The following is an 18899-nucleotide window of genomic DNA, read 5'->3' as shown; positions in this document are numbered from 1 at the left end:
GGTTGTGTTCAACATGTACTTTGACATTTGAGAGTTATATGTCCTTGATTCTGTTGTGTAAAACTTTCCGTAGGTAATGTTAGCTGGAAGGTGGGTGAGTGCGTGCCAATGTTAACTATTGTCTGGTGGACTTTGCAAATAGGCTGAACATGTGGTGAAATACTGCATAGAGGCCCTCCGGATTTTCCCTTTCAATTGTCTTCATTTGTTTATTATTTAGGACAACAGAGCCTGGATGAAAAAGTAAACCAGTTAAATCACAAAAGTTTTTTAGAATCCCTGTTTGTGCAATTTGTAGCTCTAAATACAGTACAGTACAATCAGAGATGCTGCTTGTCAAAAGGCAACTGCTTGGGGCCCCAGCCCCTGAGGGCTCACAAACTGAAAGCAAAGAAGGGTAAAAAGAGCAAAAGGGTTAAGCATCAAGACACTGGCAGATAAAGTGGTGATGAGCGCTGGTTGGAGGGCCTTCTAGTTGATTTTTCTCTCTAGATTCTCCACTGAGTACAAAGCAAAGGTATCCGTGAATGTGACTTCAGATAGAAATATGGCAGGGAATCCCTGCAAAAGTATCCCAATAGCTCACAAAGTCAAGTCCAAGTATTCTTTATCGTTTCCCTCCCAACTCTGGTTCAAACTGCAATAGTATAAAAAAAAGATAAATACAGCACATCAGGACAGGGGGGGGGGGGCACTGCATCCACATCCACAACTATTTTGGCCAGCTTGCAATGTCCACTGTGAGGGATTATGACAGTAATTTAACTTGAAAGTAGCCCAAAATAAGAGTCAGTAATTTAACAGAGAGAAAACCAAACGAACAAACAGTGCTATAGTGTTTGTGTAAAGCTGTTTTCTAACTGGACTACACTTTAATCCAATATGATTGTTAGCTGCTCATTGGGGATAATCACAAAGTTAGGGCACTGCTAGACCTTTTTTAAGTCATCACATGCTAAAGCCACTCGATAGGCGCTCTACTATTAGATTAAAGGATCATCCTTTAATTGATGACTGGTGTGTTAAGTTGAACCAGGGCAGGTGAATGGTAAGTGGTGTACACCTGATGGAGACAATAAGAAAGGAGGACGGTATAGGACTCATTTGCATCGGCAGAGATGAACATGAACGTTTAGATTCATGCATATTGTACACTCCTGCTCTTTTTCATGCTAATGCAGTGCTCCAGTCCTGTAAGGGCGGGCTAGAGTAGGGCTGTAACACAATGCAGTGCAAATTATGGAGCAAAATCAGAAGCTACACATTTGTCACAGTTTGTTTTCTGCCTCATCAAAGTGCAGCATTGTAGGTGAGTACTCTGTTTCCTCATTGTGTGGTTTCTCTTCTTCAGAAAGTAGTTCAGCCTGCAGAACTGTGACTGAAACAGTGTGTTGCTGTACACAGATACAGAGTTATAGCCTTACTATATTGTTAGACACCTCACTTTGACTTTTCTGCATTTTAGTGCAACAACCTGGAAATTATGTAGATGCCTATGTTTATTGTGTTTGTGCAGCCCAGATAGCTTTGTTGGATGCTAACGCTAACCGGGGGGGTTGCACCTGATCATAGAAACCTAAAGACTAAAAGCTTTTTTATATTAATGGGTGAATGATTTTGAATAATGTGCCTTTTATCCCACTGTAAAATCTTGGAGTATTTTGTGTAATTCTATTGCATACAAGCCCAATAACATCCGTTTCAAATTGCAGCTGCAGCATAAAAGCATTTGGAAAAGCTTATAGTGGGAGAATCCATATCCAAGGCACTGTGCATTCCTTTCTCACAAACATGGGGACAATTTTATTTCTTACTTTATGCCAAGTGTGGCAGCTGAAATAGTCCTACTGAGTATTTCTTGGCAACATTTAGATGTTGTGTGTTGACAAAACTCCAGTCCCCGAGTGTATCTTTCCCATCAATCTAAATCCTGCATATTTGGGCTGTGTTTTTGCTTGTTTGGAGACAACAACATTGCAGATGTGGGCTGATGCTATTGACTCACTGGATGAACAAAAATCAGCTTTTAAATGCACGTGTCGTATTCACGTTGTGTCGACAGTTTCGAACAAAGTTACTTGAAATCAACTTTGCCCTCACTTGTTCTCTTCTCATAAAATGAAGGAAACGAGGGCAACACTTAACTTACACCTGGTTCACAAATTCACGTACACGCCCCCCCTCTGATAGACTCTATAGCTCCAGGAAACAATGTGGGAAAAATCCCATTTGTATGAAGGTAACGCTGCATGTTCTTCTCACTCCTCTTTTCCACGTCACTCCCTCCCTCTCTCCTTGTTTATCTCTGTAAGACCCTCCCTTTCTCCCTCCCTCCTCCTCTGGCCTCCTCTCGCTCTCTCTCTCCCTCCCTTTTGTCTTACTGCCAGTGTTCTTCAGGCGAGCGCACAGTCAACTTGTCATCCAGAGCGGAGTGTATCAGGTTTCTGGGGGACTGTGAGAGTCACACCCCCCCCTCCCAACGCTGAATAGCTGGAGATCAGAGCAGTGAGACCATCCTTCACTGTCCAGCCAAGGAAGGTGAGTAGACAGATAGAAAAGAGAGAACATTTCTCTTGATCTGTTTTCCCACTCACACTCTCACACGTTTTTGACACCAAGGTACTCAGACAGTTTTCAGAGCTCCAGTTTGTTCAGTTAATATCCTCAGGCTTCTTTGTTTTACATAAAGGCGGGACATCATGTTATCTCTATATTAAAAACAAAAGAGGTGGATGGTCTACTCTTGATTACAACTGCTAACTTTATCCCCAAGAGGAAGTAGTAACATGTTCTGTTAGTTCATTGCTTTACCCATGTAAACGTATTTGCTTGATGATGGTGTTCTGAGAAATAACTGAGGCAGAAGATGTTTTCCCTCCTGTCTGTTCTGATAAATGTTTTACAGTCTTCTATTCTGAGAGTTGAGCGTAGTTTGGATAAACAGGGGTGATGCAGGTATCTGATGTGGATGCAGCGTTTCTGTGTTTACGATGAACACAAAGCTGACGCCACATGAAACTAGAGGGATGTTATTTCTAATGAGCTGTGTGAATTTAAAAACGTTTCCTGTAACCTCTCAATGTGAGAACGTCCTTTTAATGCCACAACAAAAAGTGTTGTGTAAATGTGGAAGTTTAAAAGAAAAGGGCACTATTTTGGTCGCACAAACGAAACAGGTGTTGGTGTTACATGTATTTTCTCCTTCTCAAAATGTCATCTGTTTTTTTGCACTCACGTTGTGAGACCGAGACTTTTTTATCTGTGACTCTGTCTGTGGGTTTCCTCTGTCTTCAGCCTTCCGTGTGTCATTGTGTTCTGTTTTTACATCCTGTTTCCAGACGTGTCAAGACAGAATTTTGATCATGAGGTGATCACTCTGTAGACCAGTTTTGTCCTGCCAAGTCTTCCCCCTGTGGACATGGGGTTATTTGACAGTATGAGGTGGCAGCAGGGCAGCGCTGGAGCGTTCAGGGCTGGAGTTGGAGCACTTCTGCTGGGGCTCAGCTTGGCTCAATCCATCCCTCCACAGGCTACGTGTCAAGCAGCCTTGGCCCAGCAGAGCCTCCCTGAGTACGAGTACCACGAAACAGCTGAGAGAGATTCCGGCGGCTTTCTGTCGGCGTTTGTCCAGTCTTTTCTGAACACAGTGCAGCCTAACCCCTTCCCTAAAGGTCAGTGTCATCGTTATAACTCACACCCTGATTGTTGTCTGACTGTGTGGCTTTAGCTCACCAGGTGTAATTTAAACCATGTGGAAATCTTTTGGATTTCATCTGTTAAGTAAAACTTCCCTTAAATGGTGACACTTCATTTTAAAGTGTCTGATTTGACCCTCAGCTAATGATTTCCAAACAAAAAGACAATTGGACTGGTTAACCAGTAACTGAATGGAAATGCTTGTTTTTTTTTCCCAAGTCAAACTTTAACTTTGTTGTTTAAAAGCTGGTGTTTCCTGTAACTTAAACCCTTGTCACACCTGAGGTCTTTTTTCCATCCTTATGACGTATTATCATCGCTTCATAAACCCTTTTGTATTTTTCATTGCACTTCCTGCTTGGTAATGATTTCAAACAAACATGCAAAACAACCTTTGCCCAGGTCAAAATCATTGCACTCTGTGATCATTGTTTTGGATATGCCGGACACAATAGAGATCTTTAAGCAACAGGCACTTAATGACGCATAGAGAGACTTATGTTTAACTCAAAATCCTGTGTCAACAGCTGTTTGAACAAGCTGTCCTCTCTGATAAGGCAAATGGCTTCATGGCTTTGTGTAAACTGTGGGTTTCTGCTTTACAATAAGCCATCTAGCCTGAGGTTATATATGTTAGTCAGTAAATAATAAATGTGTATCACATGACAGTCAAAACAAGGTTTCGTTCTTTATACATTTGTAGCCAGAAAGAGGGAACAAGCTGCGTCTGTAGAAGATACATGCCAACCAAACTGCCCCCTTCTGAAATGTACATTTAATAATCTGGAAAAAAAAAACATTTGAATGCAATTCAATGATTAATTTCTTATTTTTGAAGTATAGATCTCTGAGAGGATATGTGTTCACATTTATTCACAGCATGTTCCCCTGAGGACCAGTCATTTCTGGTTGTTTCCTTGAGATCTCGACTTATTTGTCTCACTATGTTGAGATAACAAAACTGTTTTTTTCTTTGATTCGTTCATTGTAATAATTTTCCTCACACCTCCTCTAATTGTTCTTGTTATATTGGAAATAACACCGCTGACTTTCCAATCATATTGACTGGATGCTGGGGCTGCTGTGGCTCAGTGGTAGAGTCAGTTGTTTCCATACCTACTGTAAGTCTGATGTGTCCTTGGGTAAGACACTTAAAATTACATGTAACATATTCATGTAACTTATTATCTCAAGTTAACAAATCGTGTTTTCTTGCGATATCAGGAGCAACTTCTGGTGAACTAAAAAAAAACAACAATAGGCTGTTCACTGTGATAGGCCAGAACACTACACTAATAAGATTAATGAAACCAAGAACCGTACATTACTTGTTATCGCTGGAAAATGCTGTTAAATCAAATGTATGGATCCATGTACGTTCAGGGCTTCTGTCGGGAAGAAAACCCACAACATGTTTTTATAAGATTACTAGGAAAGTTCAGGAACTCTGAAACCTCCAACATTGGATGGAAACTTTTTAGAACCATCACCACACATTCATGCAGTTCACAGTTTTCTGCTGTGACTCGCAGAGAGATTTTATGTAAATTCATGCATTTCACATCACAATCTGCTGTTACAAATACACATACAGGTGGATGATGAGAAAGAGGGAAAAAAACCCCCACTTTCGTAAAGAGAACGAAAACATGTATTTTAGTTACCTGTGCCTGTGTTTTGAGAATAATAGCACGGTCCAGTGGGGCCATAAAGGCTTTGTCTTGTGTGCGTAAAAAAAAGTACTCTCACCCTGAATGCTGTCCTGGTTTCCTGGTAACAACAAGACGGAGGTGTCACATTTCCATTGTCACAATAAGAGAGATTTGAATGTTTGCATGGAGCACAGGACACATTATCCACATGGCCATCTAGGACAGAGGCGTACACTGAAGGATTGTATTTAACAATACCTGCTGTGTGCTTGCTGCTACTTTGTCTTATTTCAGTTTGTTTTTAAAGCCACACATTTATTTCTCCAATTTCTCTCAAGATCTGCTCCTGAACGTCGTCCAGAATGTCAACCAAGTGTTGTCAAATCAAGACCTTATCAAAGAAGTAAGCCAGCATTTTTTCTCGTTTATATATTGATGTAGGATGTTGGTATGAAGTTCTGCATGGGGGGGGGGGGGGGGGGGTAAAAAAAAGAGACACACCCTTCTAAGAGCCACTTGAGCTGGTAACCTGAGCGTTTAACATAAGAGCAGCCTTGTGTTTCAGGGTCCGTGTCAGCTGAAGTAAGTCTCTCAGCCTCTTTGATGGCGGACTGTCACCACATTAAAGTGAAACAATAGTTTAGTGTCGTCTCACTGTGTTTGACGTCACGACGGACCACAAAGACCTGCTGCTGTGCTGCAATCATGGCTTGGTAATTGAAATCATAGTTGTAATACATATTATTTGTGTGTGTGCTCAGGCCCTGGTGTATGAAGTCGGATTCCTGGTATGTGCAGCCATCGGCATCCTGTACATCGTTCTCATGCCCATCGTTGGTTTCTTCCTGGCGTGCTGTCGCTGCTGTGGAAACTGTGGTGGGAAGATGTACCAGAAGCAGACGTCCTCCATTCACTGTCACAGGAGATCTCTCTACTGGAGCGCCTTCGTCACCACAGCCATAATCCTGTGAGTGTGTGTGTGTGCGCTCTCATGTGTGCTTCGACACAGCATAATGACGGGTTATCTGAAATTAGCATCCCAAAAAAAGACAGCTTGAATGTGCACGCCTCACTGCCTGTCTCCTTCTCTCTCAGATAGACGTTCTGTTCAGGTCTCAAATATAACCACTGTGTGTGTGTGTGTGTGTGTGTGTGTGTGTGTGTGTGTGTGTGTGTGTGTGTTCAGTGCTGGGAATATATGCATGTTCAGAAGTAATGAAGACATCAAAGGAACTGTGGACGAGACATCAGAAGAGCTCAACAACACTTTAAACAACATCAACACCTTCCTCACTGCTGTGCCTCAGGTGAGAATGAACCTCCCGTCTCCTGAACAGCATCAGTATGGATCTGCTTCATTTAAAAAGTCAAGTTTTTTTATTACATTGAATTGACTCTAATGACTTTGTAATGCTTTAAAGGCTTACTATGTCACTTTCAGAGCAGATTTTCAGACCAAAAGAAATGCTCTCTTTGGACGCTCCTCCTTGTCTTTTCACTGCGTCCGCAAAGGAAAACTTGTTTTAAAAGAAAACGTTTTCTGTGACATTTAAACGGAAATTATTCATGTCATTTAAAATCATAATCTTTACTCGCCCCCTTCACAATATCACTATTCAATATTGGGTTTCCTACTGCATGGATGAACAACCTCTGCCCGACTGGTTAACACATTCCTAAATGTGTTTATTCTTTAATGTTTGATTCATAAATACACACATCTCTCTGGGATTGTCACATTTAGGTCTGATCCTCTGCCGTCAATGTTCTCTGAGTCAACAGCATTTGCGTGAGATACAAAAAACTCTCCTGTCAGTCGGCTGATTAACGACCAGCTCGGTTCCCTGCAGTGTCAATACACTTATCTGAAGATACAACAGAGAGAGAAAAGGTTGCTGGGAAAGACAGGGCTGCACTCTGTTTGTTTTAATTCATTTGCAAATGGTGATATGTAAGGTTAGCTTCTCTCTACAGCCCTTGACAAATAATGTGCTGTATTTTATGTGCACACTTTGAAACAAAGTCTTGCTTCTTTGTCTCTCTCCAGGAAGTGTACCATGTGGTGAACGAAAGCTACAAAACCATACAGGAGGTGACCAGGAACCTAGACAGTAAGAACAGGAACAAATGGTCTTATAATAGAATGAATGACGTTTGTTCGATGTAACTGATGCATCATAGTGTTTTTAACCCTTTCACACCTTTTCATCTGTTTGAATCAGCCATAGGCCCGCAGCTTGGGAAAGAGATCCAGGAGCAGTTTGCAGGACCGCTGGAGCCTGCGTTGAGCTCAGTCAGACTCCTGGATGAAGGTATGAAGCATGCTCCGTCCTGTTTCTGTCTGAGCATGTTGGACGCTCATGTGCATATTTGACAGGAGCGCTGTGATCACACAGGCGGAGACCTGCTCATGTGCACACAACACGAGGTTGTAGTTTGTTTTTGACATATATTAACAGGTTTTGTGTTTGATGACATAACTACAACAACAACAGGGTTGAGAAGTCCAACAGTATTTATAGCAGTGGTGGGATAACTGCAGCAGGATGATCGGTTCACAGAGGTTTGGCAGAATCTGTTTTTTTTTAATTACTTAAAGAGTAAACACCCATAATCAGCTGAGCACCAGAGCAGGGTAACGGAGGGAGTGGACGAGCGGGTGTGGTGAAGTTGAATGAAGAAAAAGAATGAATGTGTGGTTGAACTTACGCTGATCTCCAATTATCTACAAAGTCATCCAGGGACCAAAAGCAAATCTAGAATTTAATTAAATGTGAGATAGATGGCCGGAAATAAGTCTTAAAATGATAGTTGTTGTTCTTTATTGTTGACAATAGAGAGGCATCAGGATCCTACAACTTCAAATTGAATTAAGGTCCTCAGAGGTCCTGGAAATGTTTAAATATCCGTTACATCACGCCCACCTGTCACTTGATCGATGCATGTATTTGCAAGGAGCACATGACGATAAACTGCCATATCGATTGTTTGAGCACAGCTCTAGCCTAGTTAATGCCCTTGCAATGTGTACTTTTAGATGACGAAGTCTGAGTGTAAGTCTTAGTCATTTGGGTTTGGAAAGTAGGTTCACAAATTTCCAGTGTAATATTTTTTTTTTTTTTTTTTTCTTTGCTGTCTGCAATGACAAACTCAGGGCTGATGCATCATTTCACAACATGTTTCTTAACACCGCCTTTTGCAGACACATAGAGCACGTCATATTTCCAGTTCCTCCTGACAAGTCGCTGGTCAGAGCCTAATTGAAAAACAAACATCATTTATTCTTTCATTGCAGTCTTTGCTTTTTGTTAAAGCTACCATGATGAACTTTTGGTTTGTGTCGGGGTTATGGCGCCCCTTGTGGACAAAGGGATGCACCCTATATCTTTGCTGGTCTCTTTCTGTATAGGTGATGATAGTCTTATCTGACAAAACAATCTCTTTTCCTTTTTTAGGTACAGGTGTCACTAATTTGAATAATTACAGTGCAGCAAACAAAGACTGTGTCTGAATCCTCATTTTAATCATCTCATCTGAACAACTACCCTGCAGCAGAGGTTACAGACAATACAATAGCTATGTGATGGTCTTGTTTGCTTTCGTAGGTCATAACGAGATTATTTTAATTCCAGTATTTTCCATAAACAGCTAGAAACTTCTCACTGGGCCTTTTTGTATCTCAGCTTTTTAAATTGTTTTTGCATTCAATGCCCGTGTGCATAAGAAAAGTTCATGAACTTCTGACATTTATTAAAACTTTGTCATAAGCTGACGAGCACTTGTTTGACTGTTTGGTTTTGTGCGTCTGTGTGTGTGTTTGTGAGTAGATACTGAAAAGACAGGCGTCCAACTAAACAAGCTGAACTCCTCTTTGGCCCAGCTGCAGTCCAGCGTGGATCGCCTCCAGGCCAATGTCACTGCTGTTCGAAGTCGCATCAATCAAACTTTATCCAACCCAAACTGCTTTGGCTGTGCGAGCCTGCTGCCTGAGCTACAGAAGCTCGATAAACTGGACGCAACCATCACTGTAAGCATGCAGTCGAAATGACCTTGCGTTTGTTTTTTTCTACCTGAACGGATTTACATGAGCTCACTTAGGCAAAACTCGATGAGGTTGGTTTGACCAGCCTGTCAGGTGTTTTATGCAAAAGACAGATTCGAGGTTTTGACTACTCAGGATACAAACCTACTGAAGAAGAGTCTATTACGGTTAATCCCTTTTGCTGAGCTCGAAGCTTCAGAAAGGGAAAAACAATGATGCCATGAAACCAGCTCTGATGCAGACTGAGACAATGTGACACACGATGATTACTCCTCATTTCTGGCTTTGTCTGGACAGCTGATTTGTCCTCCTCCCATCTGTTCTTCTCTATTCCTCCCACACTCGCCTGACTCTGACACATGCACCCTCTCCTCCTTTCTTCTCTCTTCAGATTTCAAATAATTTGCCGTTTATAAATGATAATATGTAATCCACATCATTCAAAAAAGAAACATCAGACAGAATTCTTGGATATCAACTCATTTAGGGCTCTGACATGAATGGAAAGTCTTCAGTGCTTTTTTTTCTTTTTGCTGAAGTCTGGTGCCCCCTTCTGCTGGTTTGAAGCATAACAAGAGATTACATGTGATTCGTGGTCACAATGTTTGCACGTGTGTGCCTCTGCTTTCTCTCCACAGATTCCTAACTTGAATGAGCTCCAGTCTGCAGTGGATGAAGTCATCAAAATAAATCTCACTTCCAAAATCAAGGAGGTCAGTGACATCTGATCGACAAAGACAAGCAATCAGTCTTGACAACATAATGCCTGCAGTGTTACCAAATCTTAATAAGTGAACAGATAGAGTAAAAGGCATGAACAGCTTTTAACCAGAGATATCAAATCAGCACACAGAGAATCAATTTCTTGTCAATTAGCCTCACATTTTGAGGGGAAGTTAATGTATCTAATCAGAAACACAACAGTGGCTCAATGCAACAAAGCTCCTTTTCTTAACTAGAAAAGAGATGATTGAAAACACACTTTATCTTCAAAACTATTTATCTGATAAATTCTCAATAAATGTGCTGTTTTATTACAGGTGGAGGATTATTTTGATGGTATCCCTCAGATAGTGACAGATGGCACCAAGGATGTAGTTGAAAGTGAGTGATTCATATTTTCTTCGCTTTACTTCACGTTAAAACACCAGTTTATGAATTTAATCATTGAGCTGAATAATTGAACTTAAAAGAAAAGTACTGACACTTATATCTGTGTGTGTTTTCAGGCAGCAAGCAGCTGTTGGAGGACATAGAAGCTCAAATATCACAGATCACTGGGGACGTTCCTCTGTCGACTTTGAACGACATTTCGAAGACTCTGGACGGGCTGCAGCGAGACATCGACGGGTTCACACCACAAATCGAGAAAGGCGAGCATATCAGGTAAGAAGACGAGACCCTTGACTGTGCATAAAGATGGAGGACATGTCCTTGTTTACTACTCATGTACGAAAAGGAAGCCAAAATACCCTAGCAACTAATGCTAACATATTGCTCTGGTTATGTAATTGCTCTGCTGGTGGAGCCCCAGTAGTGATAATGCTTACCCAAGCACGCGTTTAACGTAGAGTCAAAAGAGCAAACATCCCTCAGGTCGGTTCAGCCCACAGCAGATATAAGAGTGTTGTGTAATTTGAAGCAGAATTGCAAAATTGCAAAATGACATTTCTGTTAGCTTTCGTCTCTCTCCTCCTTTATTATGCTAATCTGGCGTACACAGCATCGAAGGAGGCGCATTTGACAACAACGCTGTCCATTGTGGCGTTATACATATTTTTTTTCATCCGGCACTAGAGAAACCATGTTTGAGAAACATTCACTTTGGGGAAGCTCTCATGTTGTCCATCTTTGTATACAGTCCATGGCGCAGACATGAAAACGATCAATGCAATCGAAAGTCGAGCTCTGTAATCGTGCGTGTGCTCCTCTCCAGATGGTCAGTGTGTGTGGCCCTGTCCTGTGCTGTCCTCCTCGTGGTGGTGTGTAACCTCCTGGGTTTGGTCCTCGGCCCTCTGGGTCTGAATCCCAACAAAGACCCAACAAAACGCTCGTGTACCTCCAATTGTGGAGGCACCTTCCTCATGATGTGAGTGCTGGATTGTTATATCGATATTTTGTCACGAAGCTTGTTGTCTTGTGCTTCATTCATGGGTACATTTCCCAAAGTCCTCTTTTGTCAGCGTGTTCAAACGTTTTAACTGGAATAAAATGAAATATGAATGTGGCAAGATCATAGAAAAGACATTTAAAAGGGGTTGATGTACTTCACTGAAGTACATCAACCCCTTTTGAATCAGACCCCAATGAATCAGATGCTACATAAATGAACAAATATCTCAATCAATCCACTTCAAGAGCAAATGTTTGAAGCTTAACCTGGATGTGGTGGTTTTCAGGGGTGCAGGTTTCAGCTTCCTCTTCTCCTGGCTGTTCATGATTTTGGTTCTGCTGCTGTTCCTGCTGGGTGGGAATCTTTACACTCTGGTCTGTCGGCCCTGGAACAACGGACAACTGCTACAGGTAACAATAGAAGAACATTCACGTCCTGCACGCCACAGGATCCCCATCAAAACAAGAGAAAAACTCACACATTGGACAACCCTGAAGACAAACAAAACACTGTGCAATGTCAAAGTGTTGATATTTGATCATTACCTCTTCTGTTCATAGATCGTCGATACTCCAGGTTTAATTCCAAACTTGGAGTTGGGTCCAAGTTTGGGATTAAAATCTGACATCAATATCTCTGATATCTACAGGTATGTGATGCCATTTCCTACATAGACAAATATTCTTTGACACACACACACACACACACACACACACACACACACACACACACACATACATCGAAATGAAAACGTATCATTTTTTTCCATCAGGTACCTTTTGGACATTTAAATTGTTTTGAGGACTCTGAATGTAACAACAATTATAGTAATCATACGTTTCTGAATCCTCAAAGACGGTGTGGTTGACAGTTGAAGTTGCGGGATAGGGAGCCAGTGCAGGTTAGGAAGGATGGGGGGGGGGGGTGATGTTGTCACAGGGGCAGGAATGAAATGTTAGATTTTTAAGACGTGAATAATTTTTCTCACGGTGAAACGATTTCCCTTTTGTAGCATAGTTTCTGTCTGTCGACGAGTAGTGAAAGACATTAATGAGCTGCCTTCAGTTATGCCTACAGGTCTGAAGTTAGCAGGATTTATAAAACTTCACTTGTGTATTTTCAGAGACTGTGCGGCGAACAAACCTCTGTGGACGACGCTCCACCTGAATGAGCTCATAGACCTGGAAGACCTGCTCAATGTGTCCAAAGTGAGCTTTTTGACAGTTCTCTCCATTTATAATAATAGTTGAAAAATAAAACAATTTGCCTTTTTATGTCTTTTCAAATCTTTGCTAAAAACCTTGTAACATGTTTTCTTACCTCTCCCTGTGCTTGTGTGTCCCACAGTACTCAGATCAGATCCTGCAGTTCTTTGAGAGTACAGACATCCCTCTGTCCACCTTCACTCTGCTGAGCCCTGAAGTTAAAAAACAGCTCAGCAGCTTCCCCGATAAGACCAAAGACGTTGACTCAGTTGACATCACACAGCAGGTAGAGGTGTCTTTAACGTGCCTTCCTCCAGATTTACTTTCATTAAATGTACCTGTTTCATAACGTTTCCCTTCTCGTCGTTCCTAGTTAAATAACGTTTCCAGAATCAATCTAAACACAACAGCTGATAAACTCGACCAGCTCGCCGACAGCCAAGTGAGTCACGAGACACTAATATAACGCATCATTTCTTGTTGGTTTTTTCACTACTTTTTTGGATTTTCTGCACGTAAAGCATTTCACATGTTTTCTAACTAAATTATTTTGTCTTCTGTGGCTCATTCTGTCTTCGAATCATTGATTTCTCGTGTCTAGGCGGATAACGGTGTTAAAACAGAGTTTCAGAGTCAGGCCAGAGACCTGAGGCAGATCCAGACTGACATAGAAACAACCATCATCCCTCAAATGGTGAGTATCTCTGCTGCTGCCTCTCCTTTTACCCCCATGTTGCCTATACTGAATCTGAATTTAAACTCAGACATCTAATGCTTCTGCCCTCAGGAAAACATCAACTCGGCCATCGTGGGCCTTCGATCCATCGCAAAGAAAATCAATGTGAGTTCACTGGCTAACACCTGGAACTGCCAAGAATACAGATCATCATTTTTCCTCTTTTTCTGGACTTAATGTCTCTCCTCTGGGGCTCTCCCAGGGAACGGTGGGGGAGGTGCTGAGCAACGTGGGAGCAGCACAAGACTTCCTCAACACAAATACAACACAGATCGTCAAGACCGTGAGTAGAGCCAGGAGTCACATGAGTTGGAAGAGAGAGAGGAAAAAAAAAAAAGGGCTCCATGTGGTCTGTTAATGCCTGTGGTCCGTCTGTCACTTAGCCAGAGGCGGCGAAGGGGGGAGATGGGACTGCCCAGTTTGTATGGGAGTGCTGCTTGTAATGTGCTCATTGGTTTCATAACCAAAGGGCAAAGATAACATTTTTACTCCAATCTCAGTTCATGTTGACTTCAGATATTTTCAATGGAGCCGGCAGGGCTACAGGAGACTCTTAACATCCATCTCATGTCCAGTAATTGTTGCTCAAAGGATCACTACAAATAAAAATCAACATTTCATTGGCTTTACTTTTTTATTTTTATATCCATCAAGAAGATCATAATCCTCTGAGATCAGTGAATGAGGGTCAATCTGCCCTCACACTTTACCTCTCCCATACCTGACTGAGTTTACTCTGAAGTTCAGGCTCTGTTCGCTCTACTGTCTTTAAAAATAAATGCACAAAAGCCCCAAAATAAAAGTCAAAACTCAAGGTCAAACTCATCTTTAGTGCCTTCAACATGTGCTGAACAAAAAAATCCAAAAAACGCATCTCTCTGACCCACGGTGTAAACTAACAGTGGAAAGATTTAAAACATATATAGACAATATAAAGGATAAAAATACAGATTTACAAAAAGTCGTTTTCTTTAAATATTGTATTAATAGACATGTAGCACCACAGTTTAATGCAAACACAAGCATTTCTTTGTTAAATGACATTAAAGAACGTATCCCCGGTGTAACAATATTGCTAATTTTGGCATTTTAAATGTCTTTTGAGAGGTTCATTGGATGAAGGGAAAAGCTGTGTAGCTCTTTGCAGCACAGGCGGCAGATGAAATCAGGATTTCTGTTTTCAGGGGGAGTTGCTGACAAAAAAGGCAAATAGCATATTATCAGTCTTGCCCATTAACAGGGCTGTATAAATACACTTTCCAACTTGCCTTGCCTCATCTGATCACAATGCTGGTGTGATTATTAAAGGGTCACTTCAGAGGGTTTACTCAGAATCCAACTTGCTGAGATGGCGAGGCATTCCTCTGATTCCTCATGACTTCTCACTGTAAAGCAGCGAGAAAATGTGTGGAATTTACTCTCTCTCTCTCTCTCTCTCTCTCTCTCACTCTCTCTCTCTTTTGTTCACAGGAGAGCAGAACGTTTGTGGACTGTCAGCTGGGCTACTTCATTGTTTATGCTGACTGGGCCAACCTCACGGTAAAGCCTGTTCCCATTTTAACAAACCGTGAGCTCGAAGCAGATGAAGTCTAACATTCATAAACACATCTGAGTTCACCTTCTTGCACTGTGACTGATCTGTGTATTCTCCCTCAGATCACACTGCATGTGGGCCGCTGTGGGCCGGTGGCAGATGCTGTGGACTCCGCTGAGAGTCTCCTCTGCTTAAACTTGGTGGAGTCTCTGGTGAGGATCAAGTGTTGTTTGCTCCGCCTGCAGAATTTGTGAAGCTCTTTTTGTCAAGTATTCACCCAAAATCTCTGTCTTCAGAACGCTTTCTGGTTCAGTCTGGGCTGGTGCATGATCTTCTTCATCCCCAGCATCATCTTCTCTATCAAGCTAGCGAAATACTACAGAAGAATGCAATACTCGGATGTCTTTGAGTGAGTAACACATAAACATGGTTATTTCTCCTGGTCAAATGGGAGGACTATATTCAACTCCCTGAGCCATTGCAACAGGCCGCTAGCGGCCTCTTGATCCATCTTGTTTTTAAATCTTTAAAGAAAGACTTTTATTTACTAATGAACATGAAATGAACATCTACATGCAGTGGCGTGTCCCAAGAGGGTTGCCTGGGGTGGAATGGACCCACCCTGAAATGTGATTGGCCCCCCAAAATGCCACCTTCTAATGCTAAAGTATGATGGCTATTGGCTCATTTACCAGCAGAACTTATAATCAAAACAACTAATTGGGCTGTTGCAACAGGCTGTAAGTAGCTTGTGTTGCATTCTGTTGTCGAAGAAAAATCCTTTTGTTTGGTTTGTAATTTGACTCGACAATAAATTTGAATATTTGAATAGTTAAAGATGTTTTAAAGATAAAGATTTATATGTTGAAGATTTATATAGAAGTTTTCTCAGTAGATATCATTATTGGAGACGGAAATGGTGAATAAATTCTGTTTAGATTAATATTTGTGTATATTCAGACACTTCAACTCAGTTTTCTAGTTTTCCTGCCCTGCTGGAAAAAAACTCTGTCCACTACATCCACTGTCCACTACATCTATAAACACACTTGGTCCATGCGTTCAGTATGTATAATCTTAATTATGCTGTGATGAGCTGCCTTTAACTGTTGTTAACTGTTTACTTTTTTAAATCTTCAGTGACAACTTTAACATGAGCCCCCTCCCCCGAGCCAAGATGAAATTCACCTGAGAGCGCGGCACACGTGCCAAACAACTCTTGAAGACTGCACGAACGAACGTGGCAACAAAAAAAAAATACCCATAGAGCACTGCTGCACAGATGTGGCATATTGTCACTGGTGGCAAATCTCAAACTGAAGAAGTCCTACCATCTTTCACGACACACAGCGTATTTCAAACGACCTCAGGGGGACACAGGGCACGAGGGAATCTGCAGGGATTGTTTGTTATCTTTCAAAGTATTTCAAGGATTTTCATTTTCATCTGTTTTATTACATTCAGATTTTGAACGTTTGTATGTTTTTAATATTTTAACTGAGCTGCTGCTGGAATCTGAGTGTTATGCCTCACAATTCATACTGTAAAGCTAATTTAGAGGTGAATTGATCATAATTACGTGGTTATGTAAAGTCACGTTGTTGTGCAGAGCTCTCAGAAAAAGCAGCAGTGTGTATCTGTGCCAACAGGCGTTTTCCTTTGTCGGGTTATTTTTGTGATTTTGCAACTTCTTCTGATGGGGAAACACTTGGAGATGACCTTTTTATCGTACTTGCACTATTTTTGAAATCAAAGCTCAATTTCTGCTATGAATCATGAAATGAAAACTTTTTTAAAGATCAGTACAACTGACGCCACCATATTACTACCGTCAATAAACAAGACAATGCAACTTCAAAGATATTATTACAGCTCCGGTTGTATTACACATTTCCTTTAAGACATGCTCCTGTAAATAATGATTTTTGACTGATTTATGTCTTGATTTCTATTGATTACTTTTTACACTATGAACTGCTCTGAGCTCTTCAGTAGATTGTGTTTTATGTCTCGTTACACAGCACTTTATATGCTCTGTTCGCCTAATGTGATCAACAGGTTGTAAACATTTCTTGCCGCTGATGTGAAAACTATAAGTAAAGATTGTTCTGATCAACAGCCGCTGTGCATTTTTCTAGCTTTTAGCCGTAACGTGAGAGGAATCTCTGAGCTCAGTCAGAGTCTGTTTTCCCCCTCAATCCATGAAACTGCTTTCCACAGAGCAGATTTGTAACCTAGCGTGTCCTTCTGCATCTGAACCATCATGCTGCAGCTGTACTGTCCTACTCTTAATGTGTGACAACAACATGAGACTGTATCAGAACGATCTGATTTAAATGTCGACTTGATGATGACGACACATCGGTCTTAGTTGTTTATATTTTAATAAAGCTTTTCTGTCGAGCTGTTTAACTGTTAACATGTCAGGACAGCTTGCCCTGAAACCTTCCTGAGTTGCTTCTTCAACACGTCCCTCATAGTTAGAAGTGGTTAAGCTTTCAGGAGGGAGGGCTCGAGGGCAAGACGTAAAAAGACAGTTCAAAGCTAAGAAACAGAAAAGTGTATTTTGGTCCTTATGAAGGTTGAATGCACACTACTATAAATAAACTAATAAACTAAGAGCATATTTTCACTGAGGATCATGGGAGGCAGCGATGATAATTCAAAAATCATAATTACTTGACTGCATTTCTGTCATCTGCCAGATTCAAAGCACATGTTTTAAACGCCTCACTCATGTGACGCTGAAGACCAATTAAAACATCAGAAGGAGAAGATTTGGAGAGCTGGTTAAAACCCAAGATGAACACGTTTCACTTTAGTGATTTGAGTCATACTTAGTTTGTTATTGTGTGCTGTGTTCAGACAGACTTTGATTATAAATACAAGTTTGAGAAGAAAACTCTTATTTGGAGGATTTGAAAAGCTCTCTGTCTTGGTGGCCGTGAATGAAGAAAAATGCTTGAAAACATGTTTCCCTTTCATACGACAATCATCTTCTAAACTGAACGATGTATTCATTGACGCAAATCCCTGAAACAAGTCCATGCATCCATTTTTCTATTTTTCACATTAGCATTAAAAGTAAATTAAAGCTCCCAATCAACACACAAATTAAATCAAAGCCTTCGGGAGACACAAATTAAATATGAGTTTGATGATCCATAGATTCATTTGTAGTCCAATCATGGGAGGTAGAACAGCAGCAGCAGTATGATTAAAGCTTCAATTACTATGAAGTACAAGGAGAAAATAATTGAGCTTTTACAAGATAGAGTGATGCTTCTCTGTCGTTCTTTTTCTTACATTTAGATTAACACCAGCCTGAGAGCGTCATGAAAAAAGGTTGATTTGTGCATTCATGTTTGCAGGCCTCTCTCTCTCTGAAAGTCGAGGACAGGAACAGGCTGTTTGGATTTATTTTTGTTGACAGGATGCCATCTATAATTAGAACATGTGAATCGATGGCTTTACAGCATCAGCACGAGTCAAGACCTTGTAAGAAGAGAGGCTGGAAGCAGAAATACTCAATCTGAAAGTGAAACGAAGAGGAAGAATAGCAGCACTGGCTGAGGGCCTTTAGGTATCAGGTTCAGGCTGTTTCTGCAGCTCTCTGCGGTTCTGTTGACTAAACCTTGTATTACCTTCCACTCCTACTCCCTCCCTCCATTTAGTCCAGCACTGCACTCATACCACCCCTGCGATCACATCCTCACACACTCGTGTGGAACAGGCCTATTTGCCATAAGAAAAAAACACAACCATCACCCATTCACTCACAAACAGTGCCTGACCTCTGCTTTGTTTGTTATCAGCGTTGGTAAAGAGGTCGCCTCAGAAGCTTAGTGGCTGAACGACTGAACATTCCTCTTATGGGCCCCGGCCATTGAAACATTAACACACACACACACACACGCTCAA

At 41.3% G+C, this 18899-nt stretch overlaps 1 protein-coding gene across 2 annotated transcripts; it reads left to right on the top strand.

The window, feature by feature from the left end:
• The first annotated feature begins 1133 nt into the window (after nucleotides 1–1133).
• prom2 (prominin 2) lies at nucleotides 1134–17096 on the top strand. Of its 2 annotated transcripts, XM_079362198.1 has the most exons (25): nucleotides 1134–1309; nucleotides 2388–2538; nucleotides 3339–3671; nucleotides 5687–5751; nucleotides 6110–6315; nucleotides 6535–6655; nucleotides 7396–7459; nucleotides 7571–7660; nucleotides 9176–9375; nucleotides 10029–10103; nucleotides 10431–10494; nucleotides 10620–10776; nucleotides 11327–11479; nucleotides 11790–11913; nucleotides 12064–12152; nucleotides 12627–12711; nucleotides 12851–12994; nucleotides 13082–13150; nucleotides 13310–13402; nucleotides 13496–13549; nucleotides 13647–13727; nucleotides 14915–14983; nucleotides 15101–15190; nucleotides 15275–15387; nucleotides 16119–17096. In XM_079362198.1, the coding sequence occupies exons 3-25, from the start codon at nucleotides 3419–3421 to the stop codon at nucleotides 16168–16170; spliced, it is 2511 nt and encodes an 836-aa protein (XP_079218324.1). In that variant the 5' UTR covers nucleotides 1134–1309; nucleotides 2388–2538; nucleotides 3339–3418; the 3' UTR covers nucleotides 16171–17096. The 2 variants fall into 2 exon arrangements, with proteins under 2 accessions (XP_079218324.1, XP_079218325.1); XM_079362199.1 differs by lacking the exons at nucleotides 1134–1309; nucleotides 2388–2538; nucleotides 3339–3671 and adding an exon at nucleotides 5493–5575.
• Nucleotides 17097–18899: the final 1803 nt, after the last annotated feature.

Source organism: Symphodus melops (genome assembly GCF_947650265.1).
Source record: "Symphodus melops genome assembly, chromosome: 15".
Lineage (NCBI taxonomy): Eukaryota > Metazoa > Chordata > Actinopteri > Labriformes > Labridae > Symphodus > Symphodus melops.
Note: the sequence above shows the minus strand (reverse complement) of the source record. Positions and strands in the feature narration are given on the sequence as shown.